Raw genomic sequence first — 18904 nt, 5'->3', positions numbered from 1 at the left:
TGGGGGAAACAGGAGCTGACTTCTCTAGAGAAGGCTGACCATAAGTCCCAGCCTCCTAGAGCCCAGAAGAGCCCTGGGTCTTGGTCTTTCTAAGACCTGGGTTTTCATATCTCCTTTTGATTCTGTGAGCCTCCCACATTCCAATACACCCCCATTTTGACTAAGTCAGCCAAGGTCTATTTCTTTTTCTTTCAAACAAAGAACTCTAACTATTACAGAAGGTGTAGAGTGGTGCCTGGGAATCTGAATGTCATTCTGATAGAAACCGTATTTTGGGGAATGTGATCTTAGTCCCATCATCATTTGACTTAAGAAGAAACTGAGGCCCAGAGAGAACAGTGGCTCCACTATGATCGCATAGCATCAATAGAGAAGGGAGTAATCTGGAAGAAACAGCATCTATCAGATTTCTCCCCACATTCCCTTCAGCTCAAAGACATTTCCCCCAGATTTTCTAGCCAGTTTCAGAGGGTGAAGACTCTACCAGGCAAGAGACAGCTCTTCACTGTTTTCCCCCTCCCTCTCTCTCTCCCCCTGAAAGAGCTGGGTAGGAAACAGCAGGAGCACCAGGCCTCAGGATTGGACAGCAGGAAGACCTCACGGAGAGAGGTCAGCACTTGAAAAATTCCTCAAGTCAAAGGGCTTGGGGCTTGGGTGCCACACAAGGCCCTCACTGTGTGCGCACATTGTCTCCCTGATAAAAGGGGCCGGGCCTGGGAAAACGGAGCCTGTCTCCAGGCGACTAGGCAGGCTGCTGGGGAATGCCCAAGGCCCTTCCCCCTCCCCCAGGGCCAGGGCCAGGGCGGCAAGGGGGAGGGGCAGGATTGCAGGGCAGGTGCCCAGAGTGGGAGGGATGAATCCAGAAGTCCAGAGCCACTCTAGGTGGTGCTGGATGGCCTGTGTGAACTGGTGAATAAAGTGAGGAGGAAGGTGACATTAGACCTTTCCTTTCTTCCTCTCCCTTCCATCCCTGCATGTCCCCACTAGCAAGAGCCAGGGCCTGCCTTGTTCAAGGAGACGTTTAGTGATAGAGGAAGTGGTGGGGAGAGATGTAAGGATTCTGTTTCCCAGAGCCACCTGTCTTCAACAGAGAGGTACGTGTCTCTGCTGTGAGCCCCACAAGCAAGTCTAGGAGGAGGGGACCAACCCAGGCCTCCATCTTCTCATCCTCACAGTAGAGTGCCTGCCAGCTTACCAGCATCCAGACACCCCTCCTCCAGGGCTCCTGGAAGACAGCCCTTGAGCCTATCCAGCTGAACTGAGAAGTATGCCAAGTGGCTTCCTTCCCCCTGGCTTCCAGCACCATTATATTCATCAGCAATTAGTAATTGCAATTAATTGTTAATACAGTTACCATTTCAGTGCCTGTTATGACAAGCTAAGCCCTGTATCAGCCCCACCTGTGCCATCATCTCTAATCTTTGCAATGACCTTTCACAAAAGATATACTATAGCCCTGCTTCATAGCTAAAGAATGTGAAGTTCAGAGGTCAGACTTCCCAAGGTCATGTAAGTGAGAGGGACAAGAGATCTAGGCAGTCTGCCTTGGGACTGTCTACTAGTTTTGCTCCCTCCCTGCTGCTGACTGACAATCCTCAGTCATTGTTATAGGTGGGGAAAGCTGCTCTCTGAGAATGGGGTTAGTTGGGGGGCCTGCTTTGGTTCTCCAACCAGAAAGCAAGGAAGTGCAAAGGGTAGCCTCTCACTGGGCCCATATTAGCAGGACTGAGATGTTGGCAACTGTTTCTCATTGTCATCCCCCATAAGCAGGTTATCGAGATAAAATACAGGTTATCCAGTTAAATTTGAATTTTGGGTAAATAACCAAAAATTCTATACATATAAGTGTCTATTTATGGTATAAGTCTATACCAAATATTGCAAGAGATAAATAGATTCATTATTTATCTAAGTATTAACTGAGGGTCTTGTATTTTTATTTGTTGAATATAGTCATCCTACCCCAAAGCCACTGCTGGTGATGCCAGCTCTCAGTTCAAATACCCCCCCTGTAGGTGGCACAGTGGTCCCCATGGGGCCAATTAGGCCCACTGCAAGGCTTGAAGGAGCCTGCCAAGATGCCCTGCAGTCCTCATGTCTTCAGTCAAAGCAGCCTGAAGCAGTTCAGCCCAAGTGGAGCCTGAAGCCTTTGAGCTACCAGCTGAACAACAAGGGGGAGCCTTGGGCAAAGCCTGGACATCAGGTACTCTTGAATTCCAGGGCAGCTGAGTGTTTTCTGAGAAAGACTCTCCCTAGGGCATCCTTGATCCTGAACTCTCCCATAATAGTAGTATCAGCCTCTGGCAAGAGCATCTATTTGTTTGTTGATTAAAGCATCTGTGTAGCCTATCCTACCTTGTGCCAGGTACTGTGCTAGCCTCAGACAATATGGTATTCAAACAAGGGAGGCTTGTTTAAGCCTTACCCTCCTGGAGCTTATGCTCTAGCACAGACCATAGCACAGGCAAACAAACTGGACACACAGGACAACAGGAGGGAGAGGAACAACAGGCTTTTAACTGGAGCCTTTAACATTCCTGTGAGCTCAGTGGTATGGTGACAGTGGTGGCATTACGGTCCCCACTTTACAGAAAAGGAAACTGAGGCTCGGAAATGTAAAGCGGCTTGGCCAAGACCACAGAGCTGGTGACTGGCAGAGTTGGGACTTCAGTTCTGACCTGCCACCTGCCAGCCCTGAGCAGAAAAGATCCTGCTAGAGCCTTAAAAAGAGGAAAATAGCCCAAAGGCAATTTCTACGAAGGTTCCAATTCCCAAACCTGAGATCACAAGTGTCTGGATGGCTACAGGAACCTCTTTTCCTCCTGGCACCTTATCGTTCCAGCTGCCCACACGACTCCAGCAGGGTGGAGCTGCCTGGCTTGAGGTGGGGCACTTTCCTCCGAGGGTGAGGTCACCGGGATCCTGTGCTTGGCTGCAGTGCTGTTACATGGAGTCCTGCCACTCTGTCTCCTCCCACTGCTCTCAGACACTGGGCGTGTGTGGGTGTGTACATGTGTGAGCCTCCCAAGCAGGCTCTGCAGGCCAGTGCCCTCACACACAGCACAGGAGGGCTTGTGCTCTGGCAGGAGTAGGAAAAAAGACAAGGAACAGGGGTGTCCAGAATGGTCCGAGATGAATCCCAGATGCCACTGACATCCATTTTGATTTTGGGCTCAGAGCCTCAGTTTTCCTTAGTTATAAAATGAGAATAGTAAAAGTATTCCATACAGTTGTTGGGAGGATAGAATTAGAAAACTATTTAGCACAATGTCTGGAGGTGGAAAGTACACAAATGTTTGCCACATGACAATGATGAAGACATGACCCCATCCCCAAAGAGCTCATGATTTGTTCATCTGTGCGTTTGTTCATTTTTTGACCAAGAATTTTCAGCATCTACCTCGTGCCAAACGCTGAAGTCCTGTGCAGGGGTCAGCAGGAACTGTGGTGCCATTAGAAATGCCTTTTAAGAAGTTAGACCTGTTCAAGTCCCACCCTAGCCACTCCCACCTGTTCTTTCTTGAGCAGGTGCATGGTCTCTGTGTTCTGCTTCCTCACCTGTATAACACCCCCTGGGCAACTCAGGAAGTGACTATGACAAGAGCTCTCTTGGCAAAAGATTAATGACCAGCTCTGTGAAGAGAACTGAAAGCCCTGTTTTGTAGCATTTGCCAGTTTCTGGGGTATAAATGCTCTCATGTGACTACTGTGACTTTCTGTTGGATTGAGTATGAGATGAGAGGGGAAAAAGGAGATTTCAGAATGTCACCAAAGTCACTCTTTAGTTTCACTGTCACCATCTCCACCTGTCATTATCAAATAACTTATCACCTCCAAAGTCACTCATTCAGTCATCAGACATTTCCTAATTAACTGCCTGCCCTGTTGTAGGCACTGAGATGCAAATAGACCATCTGGGAGTGGGTGGGGGAGGGTGGTGGTGGGGACACAAATTATCATACAGCATCTCTTGGTGAATCTAAAAATGCACAAGGTACCTTATTGGGTATCACCGATCATTATTTAGGAGGACAGTGTAGCCTGATACACTCTGGGCTGGAAGGACAGTAGCAGAGGGGTGTTTCAAACCAAGAATACTTTCTTCATTTCCTACCCAACAAATAAGAGAAAAAAGAGACATAGGGAAGGGTGGAGAATTGAAGGGAAGGTAACAATAGATCATTGTTGAAATGGAATAGCAGACATTCTGGGAACAAGGCCATGGGTGAGGTAAGAGGAGAGGAGAGCCAGAGTTCTACAAGCTACTGGAGGGAGGGGGTGGGGGCAAAGGCTTAGCTGCTTCTATCCCCTCACCTCAACACCCTGTTAACTCAGCTTCCTCCAGGCTCTGGAGGGCTTAAAGGCAAAACCATGAGCAGGGAGGTACATCCGACCCAAGCCTGAATATGAGCAATCTCTTTTTTTGTCGCGTTCAATGTTCTGATTTCAAAATCAAACCTGGGGTTCTGGTATATTCAGTGGGCAATAAAAAAAAGCTTTGTGCCAACTTTCTTTTAACAATCTCAAATAGCAGTCTTACAGTTACTCCCACACTGGAAAATAAAGAGCCAAGATTTTATACATAGGTGAGTAAAAACTGAAACCCCTCAACTCTATGTATTATATTGCTGACTTTCAAGGTAAGGTGAGTTTCATGCCTCATTATGCCCATTAAAAGTTATCCTCATTGGACTGGAGGGGGGCAATGACAATGCTAATTGAACACCAACTGTTGAGCACCAGGAATATAAGGAAGAACAAGACACGGGCCTTGTTTTGGCAGAAAAGACAGCCACCTAACAGCCAATGATAACACAGTGTGAAATTACTGTAGCACAATGCAAAATGCTCTAAGTTAAATAAAGGAGGTGGCTGTCAGCACTGTTGGCAGGTTGCAGTGTGTCAGGGAAGACTTCACAAAAGAGGTGACACCTGAGCAGTCTTTTAAGGATGAATGGAAATTGGACAAGTGAACAAGATAGGGAAGGGTATTCCAGGTAGCAGGGAACAGAAGGTGCTAAGGCAAATGTGTTTGAGAACTACAGGCTGTTTGTTAATTCTGTGGAATAAAGAGTACAGCAGGAAGTGGGGCTAGAGACAGAATTAGAGGGAGGCAAGCAAGCTGATGACTTGATTTAAATTTGAGGGCAATGATGCAGCAACACAGGATTATAATAGGGGATGTGTGGTGGGAGCAAACTGATCAAGTCTGTGTTTCAAAAAAAATTACCCTTTGGTTACCATCCAAGGTTAACATGGAAGTTAACCAGGAAGTCAAGACTGGAGACCCAGAACCATTGAGGCTGCTGAAAATTCTAGGCAAGAGAATGAGTGGACAGGCAGTAGGGCTGAAGAATACTGAGTTTAACATCCATTTATTTTATTTCTCCTTTCCCTTGTAGTTCTCAAGATTGACTGATTTCCCCTCATCCCAAAGGACAGCACCAACTTGAGTTCAGACCTACTACTGAGCTGGCCCAAAGTTCCCTAAACACCACTGTCCTAGCTGGGCTCTTCCAGGTCCAACTCCAAAAGGTGGTGGGATCTTACAAAGCTCAGCATGAACTGTGTTTCTCAGCAAAGTATCCCTCTGTTTCTCCTCCAAGGATGAAAGGTCCTTCCCCCCAGGTCACTGGGCAGGTATCAGATAGTCCTTGGGGGGCCCAGGCTGGTCCAGAGTATCAAGCTGGCCTCCACCAGGAGGGGGAGAGAGGGAGTTTCTTGCAAATTCTCTAGCTATAGGGAAACCTGATTCTGCAGGAAAGCCCAGAACCCAGAATGGGAAGACAGAGGATCTGGGGCTGAGAAGGGAGAAAAGGGAGCAGCATTGTTCCTGGTGGGTTCACTCTCAGTCTAGACAGTAGCTATCTCCCCCTTCATTATCATCTCAAAGGGGGAGGGGAAAGGGGCCTGTGAACTGGCTTCTCCCCTTTAACAACTTCTTCCTCTCAGGAGACAGTTTGCACAATGGAAGAGGGGTTGGGCAGGGGCTGACTCAGGCAGCCCAGGCTCTGCCAAAGCCACCCCAGGACAGCGGGGCTGGCTCGCCACCTGCTGGCCACTCCTGGTGGCCGGGGACAGGCAATCCTCAGGAACTCGGCAGAAGAGGACTCGGATTCCTAAGCAGCCTGCATCGATCTGGGGAAAGCTGGAAATGAATTAAGATTCAGAGATGATAGGAAGTTGAAGAATCTAAGATGGAGTTCTGCAGGAAAAGCTGGTGTGTCTGCAGGCAGGAAGTCTCTATCACAAATGTCCAATGGATGCAGAATGAGGTTCCAGGTAAGTTAATGAGTGTCAGTTTCCCCCTTCTCCCCTTTATTAGCTACTGAGGGGCAAGAAAAGGATTGTTGCTTTTGAGGCCCAATTAAAGTGTGAGTATAACAGGCGTGATTGAAAGAGACTGGGAAACATTCCTCTAAGCCAAAATTGTGTCCCCCCTCAGTATGCACAGTTTAAAATTCACCCATTAGTCATACCTGTGGATTAGAGAGATGGAAGGCTAAAGTAAAATGTGAATGCTACTTGGATAGGAGAAAGAGATGATGGGGATTAAGGAGTGTACTGGTCGTGATGAGCACAGAATGATGTATGGAAGTGCTGAGTCACTATACTGTACACCTGAAACTAATATAACACTGTATGTTAACTAACTGGAATTTAAATACAAACTTCAAATAATAATAAATAAAGGTTACTTGGGTGAGGCCATTCATTGCATTTCAACCTCATTCACTGTGCCCCTACACTATACTACTTACCCCATGGACACCAGGAGGACAGAGATTCGTTAAGAAGCAACTTTATCATTCAGGAACTAATAGGCATGAGTGATTAATAGAAAACTCTGGCACTGAGATCAATCGTAATCCACTCTGCCCATTATTGGGGATGAAGAGATTAAATAAACATGCCTATAAGGGGCTGCCGTCAGGATGACTAATGTTGCATAGAAGGTCACAAATAGTCTCCAACAGTGACATACACCTACTGTCTATAAGACACATCCTAAGCACTTTTACAGTAACTGAGATTTTAACCCAATTACATACATTAACTCTACAAGGTAGATACTGTCTTATTGACATTCAGGTGCAGTAACTTGCAAAGGTCCTTCAGCTACTATGGGGTAGAGATGGGATCTGAATCCAGACGGCTTAACTCTGAAGTCTGTGTTCCTCACCATTGTACTGTGCTGTCATTTATCAGTTCAACCTCCATAGAGAGAGTTAAGTTCCCTGACAAACAGGTTTTTAAAATAACCCCTGACCACTGCCATATCATGGCAAACCCTGACTGAGCTAGAGATAACATGGCAGAGAATGCTCCAAATCAAGGTCAAGCACTGGGTTAAAAAGAAACAAGAGGACTGCAAAGGCCGTGTAGGCATTTTGATTACTGGGTGGACAGGCAGCAGAATTGTACAGGCAAGAGTGCCTGGAAGCAATATCTCTGCAGAAATCAACCGCTATGCTCAGGACATAAAGATGGTGCTTACATAAGCGCATGAACAAATAAACAAGGCGTCATGATGACAAGTTCAAGCAAGCAGCAACACCAAAGATAATGCACACTGGATCAGAACAAAGGCCGTGCACATAACCATCTTGCTTAAGATGAACTGATTTCTTAGCAAGAAAGTAAAGACTGCTATCTACACCTGCTGAACATGCTCCCATATTGACTGTACTGAATATGTATTACATGCTATAAATATCCCACTCCAAAGCACAGGCTCAATCGTTCCCAGCTTGAGTTCACTTCTGAAGGAATGAATGTGAGTACACACATGCATGTGAGAACAGCAGAGCTTCCGGCATGCTCAGTGAACAATACGCATTAATTTATTCACCAAGACGTATTTACTGAGAGCCTACGATGTGGCAGCCTTTGGAGACATATGCATGCAACCTTGCCCTCCAGCCCCATGATCTTGTATGGGTCTGTCAGAAACACCCTGGATGGAGTGCCTCCATGTCTCCACATTTGGACTTAATTCCTGGACTGCAAATTCTATGCCTCAAATTAGGACTGATACTATTTATCACTCCCCTCTACCAAAAATTTGGTATAGAGCCCTATTCTCCAACTGTCCAGATCCATGTGAACAGGGTCTGTTCACCACTCACCTGAGCACCTAAGACTGTGACTTACACTTGACTGGTACTAGTAACTGCTTGTGGAACAACTGCTGCAATGACCTTGACACATGTGCCTAGTCTCTGCATCTGGAGAGCTTATCATCTGTTGGCATGCCCAACATCGCCTCTGCTCATGCTTGGTGTTAAGAGAAGAGGTTCTGGAGCCAGACTGCCAGTACATGGAAGACCTGGGATACAAACCCAGGGACTCTGGTCCCAAGGGTGTTAGATAAGGACCATGGGCCTTGTGTTCGTTTCTTTTACCCTCATAGCAACCTAACTGAATGGACAGAGGATGGCTGAGGCTGAAAGATAGTAAGCAACTTGCCAGAGTTATTCTAGATTTTTAAAGTTTTCCATTTTTAGGAAGGTAATATGGCACACATACCATATATTATGTAATACTCCCGATGAGCTCTAGACAGCACCCCCACAGCAAACGTATTAACATGTAAACTAAGCTTGCAGTAGATCATATGATCAAGCACAGTGAGTAGTATAATGAAGACTATTATAATCTCACTTTCCCTCAGACCAAGCTTTGTTGCCAAATGGATTATAAAATATTTTTCAGTTTTCAGAGCTTTTTGGTTTTAGATTTACAGGTAAGGGATTGGGAGCTATAAATGTAAAGCAAAAAGCAGATGCCATGGTGCTTGGCATGGAGCAACCACATGATAAACATAGTTTGTTTTTTCCCCTCGGCCTAGTCTCTGATACCACAAAGCCTCTCAGCTCCCCCCGCCTCCCGCCACCCCAGGACTGAGAGAAACCCATTTCCTCTCTTGCCCATTGGTGGAAGCTCCTACAGATTCTGGCTTACCAATCTGTGTGGGCATCATCGATCACCAATAGGATCCTGGGCCTTTGAACAATGGGAGCAGAGGGACCTGGAGGCTCCATCAGCCCTGAGGGGGCTTGTGAGGTCTGCTTCATGGCACTGGAGAAGGAACTAAAGAGGCTGGATCCTGGAGAGGAGAAGGAGGCTGCCAGGGGCTGGGGGTGCCTCCTCTCCATAGCTGGGGAAGCAGGAGAGCTGGTGGAGCTGTCTGGGCGCTGCAGGTCTGTCATGTAGCCATTGGGCAGGTTGGCCACAAAACTGCTGTCAGAGAGGCGCCGCCGGAGGAAATTCATGGCTATGGATGGAAGAGATGGCTTGTTCCTACTCAGACTTGTTTAGGTGAGGCCCAGAACACAGGCTACCAGGGAGAGGAGGTCACAGAAGAGCCAGGGGAATCCTGCACAAGTCGACTTCAGCTGTCTTTGCTAACCTGTGGAAACAAGCCAACACATACATTAGTGGAAATGACCTCCACCCCTTAAGAGCAAATAGATATGGCACCTTCCTGCCCCACTGTTGGGGGCAATATAAAGTGGGACATCCTTTTGGAAAGGACTTTGGCAACATGTAATTAGAGCATAACCTTTTAACCTATAATTTCGATTTTCTGGAATTCTATCCCAAGAAATGAATCTCAGTTACTGGAAAAGCCTCCTGCACAGATATATTTTCCATGGCATTATTTACACTAGCAAGATACTGGAAAGAATTCCAACCTTCAGTCACAAAATAATGAATAAATAAAGTACAGCACAGTCACTCAGTTGAAAACCTTTGACTATTAAAAGAGGGTACTTATAAAGAGATTTTAGTACCATAGAAAATAATTCATTTGTAATTAAGAAGGTCATGCTACAAGTTTATTGGGACAGAATGACTACAACCACATAAAGGACGAGATAATATAACTTTGGAAAGCAAATACACTGGAATGTTAACCATAATTACATTTGGGTAATGCAATTATGTGGTTTATTTTTCTTTTTCTTCCCACTTACCTATATTTTCAAGATTTTCTAGAATATATATTGCTGCGGACTGAGCTGTGTCCCCCAAATCCATGTGTTGAAGACCTAACCCTTAATGCGCTGGTAACTGGAGATGGTGCCTTCAGGAGGTAATGGAAGTTACATGAGGTCATGAGGGTGAGGCCCTCCGGATGGGATTCATGGCTTTATAAAATGAGACACTAGCTTGCTTTCCCTCCATCCAGTGAGGACACAGGGAGAAGGAAGCTGTCTACAGGCAAGGAAGAGGCCCTCACCAGAAACCAATCACGGTGGGACCCTGATCTCAGACATCAAGCCTCCAGAACTGTGAGAAAATAAATTTCTGTTCTTTAAGCCACAAAGTCTGTGGTATTTTGTGATGGCAACCCAGAATGACTAATAAAACATATGTATTGCTTTTCTGAACAGAAGAAAAAAAGTTAATTTAAAAAAACCAGATTATTCACTTGAGATCTAGATAACCCATTGAGAAAAATAATTATTTAAATATGATTATCTAATTATGCAATTAATTATATAAATGATGCAAAAAACTCATAGAGTTTTGATTATTTTATATTTTTATAGAAGTAAATTTTACTTCCACTGAGATGCACAGTTCTCAAGTGTACAATTCTTTGAGTTTTGATATATGAATACACTGATGAAAGATTTATTATATTTATGCCGTCTCAGGAAGTTCTCTTGTGCCCATTTCTGGTCAGCCTACACATCTTCGTAGACAAAACTCTTTTGATGTCTGTCACTGTATGTTAATTTTACCTCTTCTTAAACTTCCTATAAATGTAATCATATGTATTAATCTTTTTGAAGGGCTTCCTGCCCTCAACAGAGTGGTTTTGAGACTGATCTAGGCTACATGTATCAATAGACATTCTGTTTTTCAATCTCAGAGTAGCACTCCACCAGATGATTCAAACCACAAATTTTTATATCCTCTCCTGTTGATGGGCATTTGAAATGGTTACAGCTAGAGGGTATTATGACTAGGATTGTTATAAGGATCTTTTCCTTAAGCATTTTTGTGGAAAAAGAAAGAATGGGGGAAAAAAGAGTGAAGGGGAGACTTTTCTTCAGGAAAATATCTAGAAGAAAATTTATTGGATCACAGGGTAGAAGTATGTTTACCTTTATAAGAAACCATCAGAAAGTTTCCCATAGTCGTTGTGCTAGTTTGCACATTTCTCCTAAGGGTTCCAGTTGCTTTACATCCTTCATAACATTTGGTTGTTGTCAGTCTTTAATCTTAGTGGGTGTAAAATAGTGTCTAATTGTATTTTTAATGAATTTTCTCTAACATTTAAGGAGGTTGAGCAATTTCCATGGGTTTACTGGCCATTAATATATCTTCTTTGGTGAAGTATCTGTTCAAGACTTTGGCCCATTTTTAAAATGTGGGTTGTTAATATTTTTATTATTGATTTGTATTATTTGACTAGGAGTTCTTTGTATGTTCTGGATATAAGTCCTTTATCAGATATGCACATTGTGAACATTTTCTCTGTCTTTGGTTTGCCATTTCATGTCCTTCGTGAACAGAAGTTGCTAGAATAAAATAACCCTTACAAAAAGTTGTTTCCTTGAAATAAAAACGTTCCAACAAGAAAAAAATTTATATTATCAGATTACACTTCTGTATTTTGGCTATTAGGAATATTTTATATGTACATACAAAATGTATATATACATACATAAGTATATATATTTATATGTACATATATGAAATCTGTTACATAAATCTGTAGATGTTTTGATAAACAAAAGTTTAAAATTTTATGAAGTTCAAGTTACCAGATTCTTCTTATTAGATCTTTCTGTATCCACTTAAAAACCTTTGCTAACTCCAAGATCATGATGATATTGTCTTCTAAACTCTTACAGAAACTGAATAGTTTTAACTTTTCTATTTAGGTCTATAATCCATCCAAACTTGAATTTTTGAGTGGTGTGAGGTGGGGTTCATTCACCTAGTTTTCCAGCATCATTTATGAAAATATTTTTTCTCAATGAATTGCTTTGTTTTTTAAAATTTTTATTTATTTTTAATTGCTTTTCAGTGTTCCAGAATTCATTGTTTATGCACCAATGCCCAGTGCTCCATGTAATATGTGCCCTCCACAATACCCACCACTAGCTTCACCCAACCTCCCACCATCCCCCTCCAAAACCCTCAGTTAATTCCTCAGAGTCCACAGTCTCTCATGGTTCATCTCCCCCTCCAATTTACCCCAACTCCATCTCCGCATGTCCTCTGTGTTATTCCTCATGCTCCACAAGTAAGTGAAATCATATGATAATTGACTCTCTCTATTTCACTCAGCATAATCTCTTTCAGTCCCATCCATGTTGATACAAAAGTTGGGTATTCATCCTTTCTGATGGAGGCACAATACTCCATAGTATATAAAGACCACATCTTCTTTATCCATTCGTCCACTGAAGGGCATCTTGGTTCTTTCCACGGTTTGGTGACTGTGGCCATTGCTGCTATGAACACTGGGGTATGGATGGCCCTTCTTTTCACTACATCTGTATCTTTGGGGTAAATACCCAGTAGTGCAATTGCAGGGTCATAGGGAGGCTCTATTTTTAATTTCTTAAGGAATCTCCACACTGTTTTCCAAAGTGGCTGCACCAACTTGCATTTCCACCAACAGTGTAGGAGGGTTCCCCATTCTCCATATCCTCTCCAACACACGTTGTTTACTGTCTTGTTAATTTTGGCCATTCTAAATGGTGTAAGGTGGTATCTCAATGCAGTTTTGATTTGAATCTCCCTAGTGATGATGAACGTTTTTTCATGAGTCTATTAGCCATTTGTATGTCTTCATTGGAGAAGTGTCTGTTCATGTCTTCTGTCCATTTTTTGACATGATTATCTGTTTTGTGTGTTGAGTTTGAGGAGTTCTTTGTAGATCTTGGATATCAGCCCTTTGCCTGCACAGTCATTTGGGAATATCTTCTCCCATTCCGTGGGTTGCCTCTTTGGTTTGTTGCCTGTTTCTTTTGCTGTGCAGAAGCTTTTGATCTTGATGAAGTCCCAAAAGTTCATTTTCGCTTTTGTTTCCTTTGCCTTTGGAGACGTATCTTGAAAGAAGTTGCTGTGGCGGATGTCAAAGATGTTACTGCCTATGTTCTCCTCTAGGATTCTGATGGATTTCTGCCTCATATTGAGATCTTTTATCAATCTTGAGTTTATCTTTGTGTATGGTATAAGAGAATGGTCAATGAATTGCTTTGGTGGCTTTCTTGTTGCCAACGAATTGTATATGTATGGGTCTATCTCTGGACTCTTTATTATGCTCCATTGATTTGTTTGTCCTTAAACAGTCTTAATTACTGTGGGTTTACAGAAAGGTCTAAAATCAGACAAAATGAGTCCTCCAACTTAGATTTTGATTCTCAATATTGTTTAGCGTATTCTAGGTCCTGTTTTCATATGCATTTTAAAATCAACTTGTATGAAAGAGTCTATTGGTTTAGGATGATATGGTTTAGGATTATATAGAGTCCACAGCTCAATTTGGGTAGAAATAACATCTCAACACTACTGAATGCTTTGTTTTATGAACAGGGTAGAGCACTCTACTTACTAAATATTCTTTAGTTTCTCTCAGAAACGTTTTATGTTTTTCAACATAGAAGTGTTGCACATATTTTGTTAAACTGATTCCCAATTATTTCTTCTGTGTTTTTTTTGGGTGAGGGGCAGGATGGTATTTTAAAAGACTCTGTTCTCTAAGTTTTGTTTTCCATTTGTTTGCTGCTAGTATCATGTATTTGCCAATTATTGTCAGTACGTTGATGTGATAAAGTCAATTGTTTCTAGTGGTTGTTTATAGAGTTCCTAAGATTTTCTATTGATGCAATCATGTTATCTACAAATAGAGACATCTTTATTTCTCCTTTTCCAAACTTAATGACTTTCCTTTTTTTTACCTCTTTTATTACAGTGGCTAGGACCTCCACCATTGAACAGAAATGATGAAAGTAGACACCTACCTTTTCCCAACCTTAGGGGGAAAATGTTCACAATTTCACCTTACTAAGATGTTAGTTGTAGGTTTTTGTACATGCACTTTATCAGACTGAGACAGTCCCCTAGTAGCCTTAGTTGCCTGAGATTTTTATCATGAATGGATGTTGAATTTGCCAAGTGATTTTCAGTTGAGAAGAACTATAGTTTTAAATTCACTTATTTGTTTAATGTGGTAAATTGACTGATTTTCCAAGGTTAAACCAAACCTACATTCCTGAGATAAATCCCACTTAGTTATAGTAAATTGCCAGTTTTACATATTTATATATTCAATCTGATAATATTTTGTGGAAAATTTTTACATCCATGTTGATGAAAAATATTGGTTTATAATTATCTTTTCTAATAATTTCTTTGCTAGATTTTGGCACTAGGATTAGGCACTAGATTTTGGCACAAAATATGCTGGGAAATGTTCCTGCCCTTTCTTTTTTCTGAAAGAGTTTATGTAATATTGGTATTATTTTTTTCTTAAATTATTGGAAGAATTCAATAGTGAAGCCATCTGGGGCTGACATTTTCTTCATGGAAGTTTTAAATAATGAACTCAATCTGTTTTATAAATCTATTCATATTCTCTGTTTCGTATTTCAGTATTTGCAATATGTGATTTCAAGCAATTTTGTCCATTCTTGGTTGTGAAATCTACTGGCATAAAGTTATTATAAATTTTTTAAATTATCCTTTTACCTTATGTAGGCTCATCAGTGATTTTCCCTGATATTCTTGAAACTGGTGATTTTCTGTCTCTCACTTTTGGATTAATCTGCGTTTCTAGGAATTTACAAAATTTACTAATCTTTTAAAGAACCAATTTGCAGCTTTTCCAATATTCTCCATTGTTTGTTTTCTATTTCACTTGTATCTGTTCTTTATTCTCTTTATACTTCCTCTCTTCTCCTTACTTTGGGTTTAAGCATTTGATTTTTTTTCCTACATTCTTAAAATAGAAATGTAAATCATTAATTTTAAACCTTTCATCTCTTCTAATATAAGCATTTTTTTTTTAAGTTTTTATTTATTTGACAGAGCACAAGTAGGCAGAGCGGTAGGCAAAAGAAGAGGGAGAAGCAGGCTCTCTGCTGAGCAGGGAGTCCTACCTGGGGCTTGATCCCAGGATCCTGGGATCATGACCGGAGCCAAAGGCAGCCACTTAACTGAATGAGCCGCCCAAGTGTCCCTAATATAAGCATTTAAAGTAATGTATTTCCCTTTACACACTGCTTTTAAGCTACATCTCAGAAACTAGGCGTTTCATTATTTCATTTTTGTTTAATTCAAATGATTCTTAATTTATTATTCTTTTTTGACTCGTGTATTATATAAACGCCTTTAATTTTCAAATTCCACTATTTCAGACAATTTATTATTGTTGCTTTTAATATTCATTTGTGAGCAATGAAAATAGTCTATAAGGCTTTAATCCTTTGAAATCTCTGACATTAATTGAAATTAATGTTATGGCTCAGTAGTCTCTATCTTGATGAATGTTCCATTTACACTTGAAAAGAATGGGTATTCTGCAGTTGTTTAGGGTAATTTTATAAATATCAATTAGATGGTTGCTGGTCAGTTTCCTTAGCCAGTAAGATGACTCTGCTATGGTGATTTGTAAGCAGGAAGTTTATAGGAGAGTACTCCCAAGATTAACAGCTGCAGGCAAGTATGAAAAGCAGAAATGAATTGAATTGCAATGCAGTTTTAACAGAGGCATCAGTCAATCTTATTGAGGATGGAGCCGGGCATCTCTTTAGCTTTCCTCATTTTCCAGCCACTCTCTTAACCTATACTCCGTCTGAGACTTGTCAAAGCAATATAACTGCCACTTCCTGCTTTGGTTTAGCTGTTCCATGCCATGTGGACTGGGGAATGCTTTCAGGGCAAAAGTCACATAAATGTAGATCTCACTTAGTGGGTTTGAGTCTTTTCTTTCAAGGGTAAAATCCCCTCCAGATTCTACCTACTTTTTTGTTTCTCTCCAGGAACCTCAAATAGTTTCTTTTGAATATTTTACCCAAAGTTTATAATTATCATCTATGAGAGGATTAGTCCAACATGAGCTACTGAGTTACTAATCAGGCTGAACCTTTTCCATTTTTATACTACTGGATAGAAGTTAATAAAATACTAGAGTTTATGGGACTTCAGAGATTATTTAACAACCCCTTTGTTAGGAACTCTGGTCAATCTTACAACGGTGGGAATTCCACACCTGGAAGACAAATCACCTCATTATCCTTTGACCAACTCCAATGTTAGTCAAAGGCTCATCCTGTAACTTCTCCCTACTGCAGGTCCCAGTGGAGCTCACAGTGATAGAGGAAAGCAGATAATAAACAAGTAAACAAATATTCATGGATCAGGGCAAGTGCTAGTGAGGATTAGAGTGATTTTATAAAGATTAACATGTGGTTGGGCCAGAGGAGGCCTCTCTGAGGTGAACTTTAAGCTGAGACATGGAAGACGAGGGGAAAGAGAAGTATACTTCTCTTGCAAAGGCCCTAAAGTAGGAAAGACCTAGATACATTTGAAGAATAGAAGGAAGGCCAGCCCAACCAGAAAAAAGATGGAGATTTTTTTAAGAAAATGTTTAGAGAAATAGACAAGATCATGAAGGACCAAACAGATGATTATTTAGATTTTAATTCATGTGTGAAAGTAAGAAAGAGAGAGACATAATTTAGTCTGCCTGGCCACTGAGTAGAAAACAGACTGTAGAGGATATGGGTAGAAGCAGTCAGACCAGTTAGGAGGCTGTTGCAGGCATTTGGATCCTTAGGTGTGAAAGACAAAAGTTGGATGATGTGATTTGCAAGGTATCTTCCTGTTCTGTGGGTGACTCACTTCTTGTGCCATTGGACACTGGATATCTCTTCTGTGCTAAATGTAATCTGATAGTGAAACAAAGTGGGGATGAGAGGGATTCTGGGAGGGAAAAAGGACAGGAATTCTCTCTGGGACAGAATGGAGGAGGCCAGGGTAGTACTCAGCCCTATGCTGCCTCACAAATGGCCACCAGAGGGCAGGAGTGGCCACACCAGAAAGGAAACATAAAATAAAATAAAATACAACTTTGCAAGCTTACTTCTTAGAGGCTGTGGCAGGAATGAAGACTTAAATGGGAAAGGTAAAAAAAGGCTGAAGACTTCTCAGAGTTGTTGGTTAAGCCACAAGACAGAAATAGGTGTAAATCATAGGGGCAAAAATTTTTCATAAAAGTGGGAAAGATGGAGCATGTGGGTGGCTAAAGGGAGCCAGGGTGGCTCAGTCAGAATCCAACTCTTGATTTCGACTTGGGTCATGAGACTGAGCCCTGTTTTGAGCTCCCCACTCAACAGGTAGGTAGTCTGCTTGAGATTCTCTCTCTCCACCTCCCTTTGACCCTGACCTGCTAGCACTCTCTAAATAAACAAATAAACAAATAAATAAATAAATGAAATCTTAAAAAAAAAAAATGTGGGAAAGACTCCATAAGAATGAGAGCTGCCCCATAACAGTAACACTGGCTTCTTTGGAAAAAGATAAGCAACTGATCAGCCTAGACAGGAGAGTGAACATCTCTGCTCAGATGTCTCACAGATTCACTTCCAAATCCACTTCCAGATTCACTTCCTTGCTCATTCTCAAATGAATTTATGCACTTGGGCCCCCCACTTCCTGCCAGAAGTACCACTACCTGTCCATTCGCTCAGACCAGAACCTGGACTCATATTTCACTTCTTCTTGACCTTCACCATTTCAGCACTTAGTCACCAGGCCATCAGTGCTGTCTCTCCCAACATCTTCAATATCATCCACTCTCCTCCATCATTCCTACCATATACTTGGTTCACATGCTGATAAATTTAAAAATGAGACAGAGACCTTAACAGACATCTCACCAAGAAAGATAAGACAGATGGCAAATAAATATATGAAAAGATGTTCCACACTGAATGTCATCAGGAAAATGCAAATTAAAACAACAAAATACTACTACACACCTATTAGAATGGAACACTGACAACACCAAATGTGGGCGAGGATATGGAGCAACAGACGGCTGATGGGAATGCAAAATGGTAAAGCCACTTTGGAGGACAATATGGTGGTTTCTTATAAAACTAAACATGCCCTTACCATACTATTCAGCAATCACGTTCTTTGGTATTTACTCAATGGAGCTGAAAACTTATGACCATGCAAATACCCGCCAGTCTTGTTTACATTAGCATGTTTACTCATATTTGCCAAAAATTAGAAGCAACCAAGATGTCCTTGAATAAATAAACTGTGGTAATCCAGACAATGGAGTATTACTCAGTAGAAAAAAGAAATGAGCTATCAAGCCATGCAAAGACATGGAAAACCTTACATGTGCATTACTAAGTGAAAGAAGCAAGTCTAAAATGCTACATACAGTATAATTATAATTCCAACTATATCACATTCCAGAAAAGGCGAAATTATGAAGACAGTAAAATGATCAGTAGTTGCCAGGAGCTACTGGGACTAAGGGGTGGGTACTGAATAGGCAGAGCACAGAGAATTTCTGAACAACGTAAATATTCTGTATGATACCATATTAATGGAAACATGTTAGTATACATTTGTCCAAACCCCCAGAATATACAACACCAAGAGTGAACCATAAAGTAAACTACAGAATTTGAATGATTATGATGTGTCAATTTAGATTCATCAATTGTAACAAACATATATACCACTCAGGTGGGGAAGTTGATAGTGGGGCAAGCTATATGTGTATACAAGTAGGGGCCATATGGAAATCTCTGTACCTTTCCCTTAATTTGTTGTGAACCTTAAACTAAAACAAAACAAAACAAAACAAAAATGCCCTTCGGGGAAAAAAACAGGACTTTCTAAGTGCAAA

At 41.6% G+C, this 18904-nt stretch overlaps 1 protein-coding gene across 2 annotated transcripts in view; it reads right to left on the bottom strand.

Annotated features, from left to right (window-relative positions):
* Positions 1-18904, bottom strand: part of SYN3 (synapsin III) — a 447511-nt gene that overhangs the window by 402028 nt on the left and 26579 nt on the right. For both annotated transcript variants that reach the window (XM_004743091.3, XM_045083963.1), the window contains exon 2: positions 8965-9412. In XM_004743091.3, coding sequence (XP_004743148.1) covers positions 8965-9275 — 311 coding nt within the window. In that variant the 5' untranslated portion in view covers positions 9276-9412. The remainder of the gene's footprint in view (positions 1-8964; positions 9413-18904) is intronic.

Source organism: Mustela putorius, unplaced genomic scaffold (genome assembly GCF_011764305.1).
Source record: "Mustela putorius furo isolate JIRA1106 unplaced genomic scaffold, ASM1176430v1.1 tig00000738_pilon_pilon_pilon, whole genome shotgun sequence".
NCBI classification, from domain to species: domain Eukaryota; kingdom Metazoa; phylum Chordata; class Mammalia; order Carnivora; family Mustelidae; genus Mustela; species Mustela putorius.
Note: the sequence above shows the minus strand (reverse complement) of the source record. Positions and strands in the feature narration are given on the sequence as shown.